Raw genomic sequence first — 13600 nt, 5'->3', positions numbered from 1 at the left:
TCTACACAAAATAGTCTGAGCTTAGGGTGAAGTGCACATACAGAAAATTATGAGCTATTTGAGGAAGATATTTAAGAATTGAAACTTCTTACCTTTGGTCCGGCCTAAAACGTGTATCAGTGGATGGAAGTAATGACCTAGTTTGCACGTCCAGTTCATTTAACTCCAGTGCAAATTGAGTAAATCCATACCACTGTTCATAACCTTTAGGCATTGGATCTACAGAAGAAGAGAATACATTCAGAGTTCCAATTTAATGCTATTATCTTTCGAAGGAAAATTCCAAGCTCCCCTCAGCTATTTGTTCATCTCTGAACCGTGGTCTCAATTCTGGGGGAATATGAGGTTTCTAATAATGTGACAAAAGACAACATTCCCCTTCATAATTGTACTGCTGCAAAACAGATTTCTGTTCTCTTAACTGAATCGGAGCACAACTGTGATGAAGGCCATGCTATTATCAGAGTGCTTTTTCAATCTATAGTAGAAAAAACCCCACAAGTTTGGGAGAAGTTCAGATATAGCTATCATTACAGAACTGAGCTCTGTGGGCTATCCTCTGATGTTTAATACATGAAATACACAACACTTCTTTGCATAAAAAGTGGGGGGGTTTGTTCCTTTTTTCTTTTCCTTTTCTTCCTTTTAGCGTCCTCAGTACCCTCTTCATGCCCAAATATGAAAATGAAGGAGAATGGAGAAAATACAGGAAGGCATGAGATTAAGTTCTTAATATTATTTAAGTTAAATTATGTACTCTTCTGGTCTAAATTTTAAATGCTTGGTAAAAATCTAATATTCCACATAGAAGTAACAAGAAGTTGGCGCCTAATAGAAAGATAAAAATAGTAAGCTTATTCTTAAGCAGATCTCAAATTCTGTACGTTAGCCATTATTATCACTAACTTGCTCTCCATATGCAGTTTGAAGATGAAGTCGTTCCACAGTATAAACTTTCATGCCACTTCCCAAAGAGTCGATGCACAACTTTCCCAGCTTTATCCATGACACTGCCTTCAATCTCATGTGCATTTGGATTCCAGTACTTGGCCTAGAATTAAAAGAAACAAGGGGAAAAAAAGGTGCGTAAGAGATCAAGACTGAGCGATTTTGCTGTGTCAGTAGCACCATGCCGTAGAGTGGTTTTCTGAAACGAAAACCATGTAGGTGTGCATTACAATATGATATGCAAACAACTGCTGTTAGTACTATTAATCAGTTTATTAAAATACTAAGGTTGAGAACTGTATTTATTTTGTTTGCCTTTTTTAGGGGCAATACTATATGAAGCATAGCTGACCTTGAATTTTGCCCAATGACAGGTAACCCTGACTCCTGCCTTAGTTATCTACATCTTCCCCAAATCTGCAGAAGAGGAAGAGAAGGAACTTATACAGTAAGCTCCACATTAGACAATTTACAATATCAAATACGTAATATTTGCAGGCTCTCAATCTTTAAAATTTGAAATCTGAACATCCACTGCAAGTCTGCAAAATCATTACAGTACTTTCAAATAAGTATTTGAAAAGAAAAATCACTCTAATGCTTTGTAGAAAGCACAAAGTATTCAGGAAAATAAATAAGGACACTTTTTTCCTGCTGCTGAGCATGCCATGCTGCATAGGTATGCTGAAGTACTTAGCTTCTATCTGTATGGTCTGTTTCTATGTAAAGTGCAGCCTTTCTCCAGCAATCAAGATACAGAAAATGCAGGTTAAGATAAGTCTCCTAGCATGCTTCGAAAAACTATTTCTCAGGTTAGAAATTTTGACATTGTTTTAGGTTTTCATTGATTATTCTTTACTAGGAAGAAGTCATTTATTGCCAAAAACTAATATTAATTTCAGTTACAAGGGCATTTCCTGAGGAAGTTGTATCTTGATGCCTTGTACCAAAGCAAAAGCTTTGAGTAAGCCACAACCTCTCACTTAAACTCTTCCAAGTATCTGCAAAGGGCTGGAAAAGAGCATCGGGTGAAGCACCCCACATTAACACTGGTTCTACAGTTGCTGAATGAATGCAACCACAGCACATGCCAATGGGTCAGCAGGAAGCATGTGGTAAAACCACTGTCAGTAGTCACCATGTGCCTACCTCTCACATCAAACACAGAGTATGTTTTTCATCATATTTCTTCCTTTCCTTCCCTCATACTTTTCCACATCTCCAGTGGAATCACCCGAGAAAGCTGTTACTTATCTTTCTTTTCTGGGTCTACCTAGTGAGCAGCAGCTCCTTCAGAGTTAAGTTTTTCAAGGAATCACAGTTAATTACAGCAGAACTATAGGAAAATACAGCTTGTAAGCAGTTGTACTGAGCTTCAGCAGAGAACATCCACCCACTGCTGTCTGTTAGAAAAGGCACTGCCAACATTGCTGTGGTTACTGCTGTGGTTACCTTTATGAAAGTCAGTTTGCAGTGGCAAGCGTCATCGTTAAGATTTTTGATGATGATCTCTCCATAGTGTTCAATCCATCTTTGCCCACTTAAGATGTTATGGATGCAAGATGTCACCTTGTTCCATGCAAAATGGTCTTTAAAACTAAAATTAGAAAAATATACATAAGAAAAATCTCATGCCATGTTCAAATGAGCTCTTAACTTGTGAAAAAAAACTGCAGAGAACTCGATTAGAAAAACCCCACAAAACATTTTTTTTCTGTAATGCCTCGTCTTTTTGTCCCACACCTTATCAAAAACAAACCCTGTGACAAGAATCCTGTCTTCCAGAAAACCTATTTCACTTCTGCTATAAACTTTGGTCTTGAATTCAGTTTTCTCTCAGTTTACTTGTCTCTCTTTACCAGTATTAAGATTCCAAAAGTAATCATTCTAGTATCTTCTACTGGCTGAAATGCCCATTCCACAGCTTGTAACACAGTGACAACTGAAAACACAAGGACATGGGCCACTGGAGTCATCAGAAGACTTACTGAGTGGAATGAGCTTGGCTCAAGCTCTCAAGACTGAGCCTACGTGTGTGCTTCAGGCAAGGGCGAAAGTTCTCACGGGATAGTTCAAGATGTAGTTGCACAGTGGAAGACAGCAGACAGGAAGAGATGAACAAATACCAATAGGCAATACAACATTTTACCTTTTATTAAAGTAGTATTCTTATAAAACAGCTTTATAAAACCTCAAGAAAAGGAAAGTCTCATGAAGACATATACTCTACAATTTGTTCTGGGTATTGATAGCCAAGTTGCTACTGGTAAGGCAAAGGGTAAACGTACAAAACACCAGTTTCCCCATAGGAAGTGCCCTGCACACATCCCATGAGAATATTAGAATCTTTCCTTATGTCCCCTTAATCACTTGCTTTCATTTGCTGCACTGTAAGAATATGCACAAGGACAGTTTTTACAGACTAACAGATATGCGGCCAATTTACCCCACAGTAACTTGTTTTCCTGCCCCTACCTGTAGGTCACATGCTTTATCATGCCTGCTAAAAATACTGTATTTGCTCCAAAATAATCTTAATATTAATACTTAATTTTTTCCTATCGTCCTCAGTATTCTTTTTGTACCTAATTCTAGATCAGATACACAGGGACACAAACCAGCACTTAGAGACCACATATGAATCAGATTATCTTCCAGTTCATCAGCCCACCGTGGGCCCTGATCTATTAGTTACCTTGCCTCCGAACCCCCACTCACATCCTAAAGACCTTTCACTCCACAGCTTAGGCTAGCCGCTATGAACACAACATGGTTTTTGGATACTATCTTATTATATTGTAATTTTACCCACATAAAAGAAAAAGTCATGCTTAGTCGCTTAGTCTGTTGAGTGCTAGGTTCTTGAGTTTTTTTTCTTTTTTTTTTTTTTAGATGGCAGAATAATTAATTTTGTAGACTCTCTTTGGAAAACAGATTTAACTGGAACACTACTCAACATTTAGATCTGCAAACATGGTTCTAGAAACATGATGGATATAGGCCAAATTTTAGGGGATCTTAATTATTAATCTATAATAGGCACTCTGGCAAGCCAGCATAAGAACACTGCAGACTTTTATTTTTAAAAAAGAGTTAAACTATACTCCACACTTAACTACAGTCGCCGCTTACCTCCTTGGATAATAAACACCAGATACGCAACTGGTTCTATTTATCACTTACAATAATTATTTATGCAGTGATGATCAGCCTCACCTACAGACCAGGGCCCCATGGTGTTAGGCTCTGTACAGATACAGTTACAAAAGACAGAAACACCACCACCCCCTCCCCCAAACCCATATTCAAGCAAAAGAATTCATAGCTTCCTCTACCTTGCAGTTTTCCCCTGAGTTGAATTTCAAGCTTCCTGTATTTTAAACTGAGTTATGAAAATACCAATTTTGCTTTTTTCCAGATACACAGCAGTGATGTTTTTAATTTCATCTTTTGTTTTTTTATAACCTTTGGAAGGGTTAGTGCTTCTGGTTTCAGTTTGGCAGGTTTTTTTCCTTTTTTTTTTATGCCCTCCTCGCTTTCTTTTAAACTAAATCACAATCACCAGTTCTTCCAAAGGTCTAACACGGCACAGCACAGCTTGTTCTCATCTGGATAAATGTGGCTCCAGTGTGTGCAAGCACGTCTGTGCCTGTGTGTCAACAGCAACACACGACTGCAGCACTTACGCTGGAAGAGTTACATGTGTTGTACCGACTGGAACAATTTCCATGGACTTTCCCCAGAATTTGTTTTTCCATCTTACATCTGAAACAGGAAGAGGAAAAAAAAAAACCAACACAGGTTTAGTCATAGGCACGGGTGAATCAATCTATTTCTGGGTTCTACTTTATTTTCAACAAATGCAAAATAACAAAGTGCGATAAAAGTGTTCAAAGAATGCTGTGGACCTTCAAACATGGTTTTGGGTTTTCTTTTTTCATTACATTATTGGTTATTTAAATAGCAAAGTAACAGAGGTTTAAAAGTCCTTTTTTTCAAAGAGAGGAATTTGAATAAGCTATAGACAGCATACGTTTCTCTGCAATTCAGTTGCTAGTGAATGAATGCAGACATTTCCAAAAAACAAAAGCAGAATTTCAAATACAAAAATATAGCAACCAAGAACATCCACAGCGAAGAAGCAAGAGAATTTTTCAAAGGGCACAAAATTGCAGGGGGATTTAGTCCAACGTCCTCTGTAAGTTTAACTGGCCTTTTAAAATCTTGCCTGAATCACAGAAAGACATGTCCAAGCCTCATGTCATTTCTCAAAAAAAAGATGAGAAATCTCAATGCAAGTTTAGCCAAATTTATTGAGCAAACACACCTAGAAGAGAAAGAAACATAGAGAAGCCTGGCAGAAGGGGTATAGAGTTAAACTGGGCTAGATAATCAGGCAGTAACTTTCACAGTAACTTCAGAGCTCAGGGGAATAGTATCCTTGCTGTATTAGACACCAGGAGCTCCATTCCCTGCCCAGTCTGAAAAAGAGGGAAAAATTCATCTCTAGTCTCAAAAAGATGCTAGTACTAACACAAGGAAAGCCAAAACACTCTTTCCTATGGAATTATGGGGGAAAGCTGTAATGCTGCCTCTGAGATAAGATGCTGAAACTGTAGTTAGGAGATTACATCTCTCCCAGGTGTATATGTGCAAGTGATAGGACTGAGCCACACCAAGCTGCCTACCATTGCAAAGGCTGGAATGGGACATAGGACAGAATTCCTCATGGGAAAAATGATCCTTTTCTTATCACTGGAGAGACAGACCTTTTGGCTTTTTTGGTTTTGAAGTTTGATGCTGGGTCAGCATTTTTAGTGACGGCAATTCTGTTGTGATTCCTATACTGCAGTGAGAGGTCCAAAAGTACCTTGAGTATGATGATGTTGAGCTGAATTCTGTACTAGCTTTCTCACTTCTGCAGTGGGATGGAAGAGAAAGGGCAAAGGCACACCCTGCCGAATTTAACAGTTAAAATGTATTATCAGAGTGTGTTATGTTCTATGTTCTCGTAAACGGCAAAGCTGTCCCATAGAGATCAGTACACGGGAAACATCTTGGGAAACTGTGTAACCTGATCACGCAAAAATTTTAGGACAGCAAAGAAAAGCAAACTGTTATTTCAAAGCTATGCTCGGACTAATTCAGGCACAGATGCTGTAGTTTCTGGAGCTTTCTTTTTTTGCATTTCCACTGTTCGTGTGTCCACACTTCTTTGCAAAAGCAGAGTCAGCTTCATAAGCCAGGGAAAACAATTTTCAAAATAACTGTCCCTGTCAGAACCCAGTCTTCTGGTTCACTGGAGATGATCAAGAGATTTCTTATGTTGAAACAGATGAACTAAAGTCAGTATCCGATGGGATGACAGCGCTACTCTGGCAATGTTGCTGAGGACTGTCTCCTTTTCAGCTGAGGAGATAATATGGTAAGTGAAGAGATCTTTGCACACAGAATGAACTTACCTCATTGACGAGCTACCTTTATGATTAACTTGATGTTAATCTTTTCACACAAGTTAATATAGCCCCGTAACAAGAGGCCACAGTATTTACAAACTGCCTTTGCACTGGAAAAAATAATTATCTAGATCTCCTGTAAGCTCAGCTAGGCACATTTAAAACCAAACCAAACCCCCAAACCCCCATAGTGACCTGATTGAGTCTCCCATGCTCATCAAATCCAAGTCTCAGACTCTCTCATTGACCAAATTCTCAGCTCTCACCTTTACAGAAGAGCTTTGTTCTCTAAATGCAAGTGTTAAAATATCTGAGTGATAACCATTGTCAAGATCTGTTAAACAAATCAGTCTCATCAGTTTTTATTAAGACAGGCTTCCATCTAATCTTGCTTATACAGTTTTCAGTTATTGAATAAATTTTTGGTCATCCCTGCTTTTTGGCTAAGAACAAAAGGGCTCTTGTCCCCATATTTGTTTACAAAGCAAAGAATTATATTGAATAATAAAACCCAGACTAATGACAGAGTTCCAATTTCTGGTCAGTATGGCTCCATTGGTAATAACTATAATCAAGTCAGCAGTGTCAATCATAACAGAATTACAGGTTATAATATGGCTACGTTGCGAATTGACAAACTTCTGGGTGAAGGATTTTAACTGAGTTAAAAGGCAGTTATGTTCTGTGTACACTCCAAAAATATCTAATCACACAGGTACTGTGACTGGCTGACATCTTCACCGGCATCACACAGCAAACAAAGCTTCAACACACTTCTTTTGAAACACAATGTTAGTAGTCAAATAGCATGAAATCTTACACACTGTAATAATGCCAGCAGAGAAAGGCAAGGTAAATATATTTATCCTTGCTGTTATGCTCATTTCTGGAAATTATTTTCAGAACAGGTTTACAAGATCTGACAAGCTCAGAATTTAACCTGTAGTTTTTCAAGCTGTGTCCTGGTTTGTTTTATAAATAGCTTGAGGTACAACTCTTCTTTACTAAAGAACCGCCCCCCAAAACCAGCCTGATTTTAAAGAAATGCAGATATTCATACATGAAAAGAATAATCAACTAGCATTATAAAAAAACCAAACAAACCTTGAACATTTTTATAACGGCAGAACATCCACGTAAGAAGCATATGCAAGTGTAAGTATAGGCTAGGATTTCTTAAAGCGATTCTATCATAATATAAGCAGGGAATTTCATCTTTTCCCAATCTTTGGATATTTCATGCTATACATACAATGAAAATATTATGAACACTGTAAAAGTAAATGAGACTGAAGAGTTACCTTGCCAAAAAGCAAAATTCACAGATTCAGCATGGCATGCAGAAATAGGTGGATGGTGACTGACCTAATAGCAAGACATGAAAGGGGAAGAAAAAAGATGGACATATTAACACCCGAACAGTCATTTTGATTTGGGTTCCTTTTTTTTTTCCCCTTCATTTTTCATTCATATATGGCATTTACAATTTGAACATTTACTTTCCTTTTGCAGTTGTGTCCTGAAGGGGGAGTCAGTGAGATTAATAAGGTACTGAGGCCTAAAAAGCCTTGAAAGAAATGGGAAGCACTTGTTTTAAAAGGCCTGTGAACTTTGTTCATCCAGTCAAATCTAACTATATATTTTGTACATTGTCTCTAAGGTGATAATTACATTTACCCTTAGGACCTCTTCATATATTAACAGAAGCCACACGTTGAGCACACAGACAAAAATAAAAAAAAAATAAAGGGCCAAATTCTTCTGAATAGCAAATACCCACAAAACCCTGACTGTGAGGGTGGAGACAGCAATCAGCATCTCTGAGGGGCCATGGGTGGGGAAATCAAGCCATGAAACTCCATCTAGCAAGCCCTACTACTGCAGCAGTGACATCCCAGGTGTTTCTCGGGCAAAAGTAACCATGTGCACTGCATTTTATCAGCTTTGGGTAACAGCACATACATGAATTAGGGCAACCACCAAAATAGCAAATCAAGGACTGTGAGTAAATAAACAAATACACAATGCAGACTATTAAAAGGAAATAGTGAACAGTAAAGGAACTGCACTGAGTGAAAGCAGTCACTCCTGCTTGGTTGTAAATTCTCCCTTCTGGGTGAACACGACTAACACCTGACCCGGGACCAACTCTTTGATGTGTCATGCCTACTGTTCTTTTGACAAAGACAACTTTATTTTCAAGTCAAATTGCTATTTCCCACGATGAATTTAATTTCTTAACCACCTACATGGCTCAAATGCAGTGTTTCTTCTTTGTTACTCATTTTGCAAATCTGTTATCGAGCATTTTTTTCTGTAGGCATCCACTTATTTACTGAACATCCTCTACTTGGTTTAAAAAAAAAAGTAAAGTACTAATTACTCTCAGCTATGTCCTAATTCACCAAGAGCAATACTCTCTCTCTCACACATACTGCACCCAGATTAACCCCAGATGTCACTATAATTCATGCATTAAACTTAGCTCTCACTTAAACTGTTACAATTCCAGAGTAAGGTCATGCCACCAAGTGGACTTCTTCTAAACTCACTCTAGTAATAGAACAGAATTTCTTATTTTATACATTCTGCTTATCTATTTCATGGATTACATACTATTTCAAGGATTACATACTATCTGCACTAACAAGTTATCTAGAGTAAGCATCAAAATGCTTGCACAAGCAATAAGCAACAGCTCCTGATGCAAAGAGAAATATTTAATGCTCGCAAGCTGCATGAAATTTCCTCCTATACTGCCCTCCTCTCCTAATATTCCTCCACCCCATGCTATTACAGTAATTTTACCACTCTATAAACTCATGTCACTTATTGCACGTATTAGAACAGTAGTTGTTCACAGCCCAAGCCCCCTCATGAATAAAAATTCCTCTTTAGAAAAAGTAGCCTTTGTACTGATTTAGCCAGTATTCAGGGGAAAATCTCTTTAATTCAATCTAACATTAAGCTCAGCACCAACCTTTATTCACCACTTTGTTACTCCACGTTACACTGGTAACTGCAGTGCTCTACACGCATCGTCTTAAAACTGAAGTAACACAATGAAGAACCAGATACATTACTTGAACTTTAAATTTGATTCTTGCTTTTTCTTCCCTTTTTCCTTATTTTTACTCTTGCCTGTGACATTTCCTGAGACTAAAGAAAGATCACATAGCACGCCTTTTTGTCAGTTCTAAAACACAATGTACAAAATTTTGTATCTTCAGAGGTGGTCAAAAACACTTTTTATTTCTTAAAGGAAGCCTCTTAAAAGGCTTTCTCTGATCAAATTTCTAGGTTGTACACCCTTGCCCACTGCACTTTTTGTAATTTTATTTGTTATGTCTAGACAGAATGAAACAGCTTTCAATCTTTCTTACCCTGCTAGCACTAGATTATATAAATTTTACATCTTTTTAACATATGACTCAAGCTTAGAGATTCTGGTAATTTGGCTGGTTAAAATTTAATATTTTTCTCACATACTTAATAATTAGTCTCCTATTGGGGAGATAACTCCCCTAATGGGGGAACAAACACTCCGACCTTGATGTGTTGTACACATCCTTCACCTACTAAGCTGTGGCACCAGATTTGAAAGGCTTAGCTCACAAAGTGTTTGGACAGCAAGCAGAATATATTGATTCTGCCATAGAAAATACTAGTGGTTGATTGACTCACGCAAGGGATATATTTGTTGTAAAAGAAGACATTAAACAGCTGAAGATACAGTATTTTTAATGATCACACACAAAAGAAAATGACAAGAATGTGAATGCTTGTTGCAGTCATGATCAGATTTCAGCATGGGGAATTGCACTCTACTTAACCAAGTATCTAGTTACTGGAGTAGGCAGCCTGTCAGCCTTTGCTTCTCCAGTATCAACTGTTGGTTGTCATGTTCCATCCCAGAGTTAGCAGACTTTCCTCAAAAAACAATTTCCTTCATTTATAGTTCTGCAACGTCCCTTGGGTTTTGCTGGAGTCAGGTTATATAAAGTAATTTTGTATTTTGCTATTAATTCCAGAGGATTCTAGCCATGCATTTAGAATTAATCACTGTATCAAGTAGTAAATCTAAGGGTTGCAGAATACAATACCTGTTCTGCAAAGAATTGGAAACCCTTATCTTCACGAATACATTCATAGGTTTCTCCAAGCACTGGATTAAATGGCTTACTTCCAGCTCGGTAGTAACTGGATGCATACGCAGAAGCTGCAAATGCAGCTATATACACCTGGAAATAACATATGTGGAATTTTGATTAATTAATTTACCAGAGCCATGCACAACTTTTGCTATAGCTTCTGATTTAACATAAGGAAAAAAAAAATAAGGTCTTATCCTGACATCAGAGTCTGTATTTTTCCCATCATTTGCAGACTACAAACATGCATGCCTCCTGCAAGTTAATCACTAGCTCACACATTAGAGAATTATTCAGTTTTCAGTCATTCAATGGTCCAGGGATGGAATTATTAGAGACAAAGACTGCAAATTTCATCAGCTGAAAACAGGATCTCTGAAAACTGTTTGAAACAGCTTAGCTCTGCAACACAGTTCAAAGCAGTAACCTTAATCACTGTTAGATGTTGTATTATAACTGGCTTTTATAGTTATGGTCTGTGATTCTATGGATCTACCAACCATCCTTTTCCTAAAATGGCACAGGAAGTATTGGATGAGTTTTTACCAAGTTTGCTATTTCTAATGCAGTTTGAATTGAATTGCCTTTGATCTACTGTGTGCTATTACCTAATCATGAAACTGTTCTTGATTATGAATTACACAGGTAACCCTTTTAAATTTTTGCAGTAAACTCAAGCATAATTCCTCCTAAACCTAAGGAATTGGAATTTGGAGTTGTGCGATTCAGGTATTTTTTGTACCATTTTTCTCTCTTTTCCTTCCCCCTTCCTCATCTTGTGAAAGTGTAGATGCTCTCCTTTCACAATTTCAGAAACTGAATCCACTTCAAAATGGCTCTTTTATGAACAATTGCAATTACTATGCAACAGCTAGCATTAATTTTGCCTCAGGAATTTCTCAAAGGCAAAGAATACTGCATTCTGAGGTAATTTCCAGATGCTTGGGTATGAGCAGGAGGAAAAAGGTTTCTTTTCACTCCCATATGAACAACTAGCTCATTTCCTTTTCCTTCTAAGGTATGTTCTCAAGAGAACAAAGAAAGCTATGCACTGAAACCCCCTGTTAATAGCCACACCCTTTGTCCTGAGAAGAGACACTAAATTGTAACCCTTGCAGAGTGTCAGAGGCTTTTCAAACAGTATTTATCACACCACTATTTATATTAATTAATAACCTAATTTTAACATAAAATATATTGAGTTGGAAAGACTTAATTGAGTTTAAGGGACAACCTATAGCTTCCATTTAAGATAATTAGAGAGCTTTTAATCCTTTATTTACGGGCTTACGTATTAAGTATCTTTTGTGCACCTGGCAGCAGAACAACTGAAATGCATTTTTCTCTAGTTCTTTTGCCAAATGCTGAATTCAGGGTTCTGCACTGGCAGAAGATGACACCATTATTGTAGCCCACATACATTCATATTGCCTGGTTTCGAGATCCTGAACATTTTGGATCAACCCCAGAACTCACAAAACCAGTTAATAGAACAAATGAAGCTCATTTAGTTAACGAAGATACCACAGTAGTGTAGGACTGGAAGATCCAGCATCCTCTGTGCACAAATGTGTTACCAGATAGACACCCTTAAAAAAAGATATATTGTAGCTTTCATACTCAAGAGGGAAGTATATTAGTTCAACCCCCTGCTCCGTTTTTGCTGTGAATTTTCAATCTTAGAGAGTAAGAGCTGCAAACCAGAACTAAACTTGCAGGACAGCAAGGTACTTGAGGACAGAGACTTCCTGGCAAAGCAACAGAAATTATGCAGAAGAGTCAAAAATAGTGGGTATGTAAGTATGTACAGACACATGTTTGGAGAGTCTGCTTCTCTCAGCTGGGAGAAAAAGAAAAATAGAACAGAACATCTTCATTTCTTTGGCAGATTATTTTTATATTTATGCTATTCTAATTATATTGAATGTTACTTAGTATTTGGAATAACATATTTACCATCCGTTCAAATGGGTTAGGTGTATGCGCTGCTGTATCTAGTAGCTCACTGTACTCCAGCTCCTCACAGAGACGCTGAAGGGTGTTAAGTGGCTCATTTAATTCAACAGGCATGGCCACTTTGGAGAGATCCTTTCCTATGTTATTTCTCAGGATATTCCATAGGCTGATGTTACTTGTATTAGGACATGGAGCTGGTAAACATGTTCTCCGTTTAGAATTGCATCCAATTCCACTTTCAGAAATGCAGTCTGAAAAGGAAGGAAGTGGCAGAACAAGTCAATTCACTGTTTATTTAGTTTCATTCCCTTTGCAACCATACATTAAAATGCAACCATATTTTTTCTGTCAAAACTTCCTTACACCCTCACAATTCAAGTATTTCACCTGTGGTTTGAAGACAGCCTGTTATAAAAATGATAAAATTAAGAACAAGATTTTAATTTCTGTATGTTAACTGAGGTAAATGCCAGCTTCAAAAGATGCATAGAAAATAACCTTCCTTCCCCTTAAATGGCTACAAGAAAGGCTGAGGCTTTCCACTGAATTTGAAAGAGTAAATATTATAACTATTTTATTTGTAACAGAGATGGATTCCTATCTGTTTAAAGGACATAAAACCTCCCTCCTTGACAGAGCTTCAATTAAGTTGACACTTCTCAGAAGGTAAGGCATAACTTACAGATCCAAGCATAATAACAACTCCTACCTATCTTTTCCTGCTTTTTTGAATACTTCTACCAGGGAAATTTACTGCACCACAGATTTACATGCAGGCTCTTCCACAGTGCTCCCCATAGTGCTTAGCATTTAAAAAGTTTTAGTGACAGTGGCTTTTAGTATGTCCATAGGTTGGTGGAGAAATGGCCTGTTTTAAAGGTGGAAAAGCTGAAGCAACTGTGGGGCTACGGGTTTGCTGAAGATAAAAAAAAGACTCATGTCAAGAGTCCTTGACATGAATATCTGAGGTCTGTGTTGCTACGTCAAAGCAATGGGAACAGGATAAATAGTTCTAAGTGTGTCATGAAATGATTTGTGGCAGAATCAAAGTAGAGCTACAAGCTTCTGTAACAGGCACTAGTCTGAAGT

General features: G+C 37.7%; 1 protein-coding gene across 4 annotated transcripts in view; it reads right to left on the bottom strand.

Moving 5' to 3' along the window:
• Positions 1-13600, bottom strand: part of OSBPL3 (oxysterol binding protein like 3) — a 91247-nt gene that overhangs the window by 7754 nt on the left and 69893 nt on the right. For all 4 annotated transcript variants that reach the window (XM_074862534.1, XM_074862550.1, XM_074862542.1 and 1 more), the window contains 7 exons: positions 12512-12762; positions 10508-10645; positions 7706-7769; positions 4635-4713; positions 2401-2545; positions 907-1051; positions 93-219 (listed from right to left, as the gene is read on the bottom strand). In XM_074862534.1, coding sequence (XP_074718635.1) covers positions 93-219; positions 907-1051; positions 2401-2545; positions 4635-4713; positions 7706-7769; positions 10508-10645; positions 12512-12762 — 949 coding nt within the window. The remainder of the gene's footprint in view (positions 1-92; positions 220-906; positions 1052-2400; positions 2546-4634; positions 4714-7705; positions 7770-10507; positions 10646-12511; positions 12763-13600) is intronic.

This window comes from Strix uralensis, chromosome 1 (assembly GCF_047716275.1).
Source record: "Strix uralensis isolate ZFMK-TIS-50842 chromosome 1, bStrUra1, whole genome shotgun sequence".
Classification (NCBI taxonomy): domain Eukaryota; kingdom Metazoa; phylum Chordata; class Aves; order Strigiformes; family Strigidae; genus Strix; species Strix uralensis.
The sequence above is the reverse complement of the archived record's forward strand: the minus strand, read 5'-3'. Positions and strand labels throughout refer to the sequence as shown.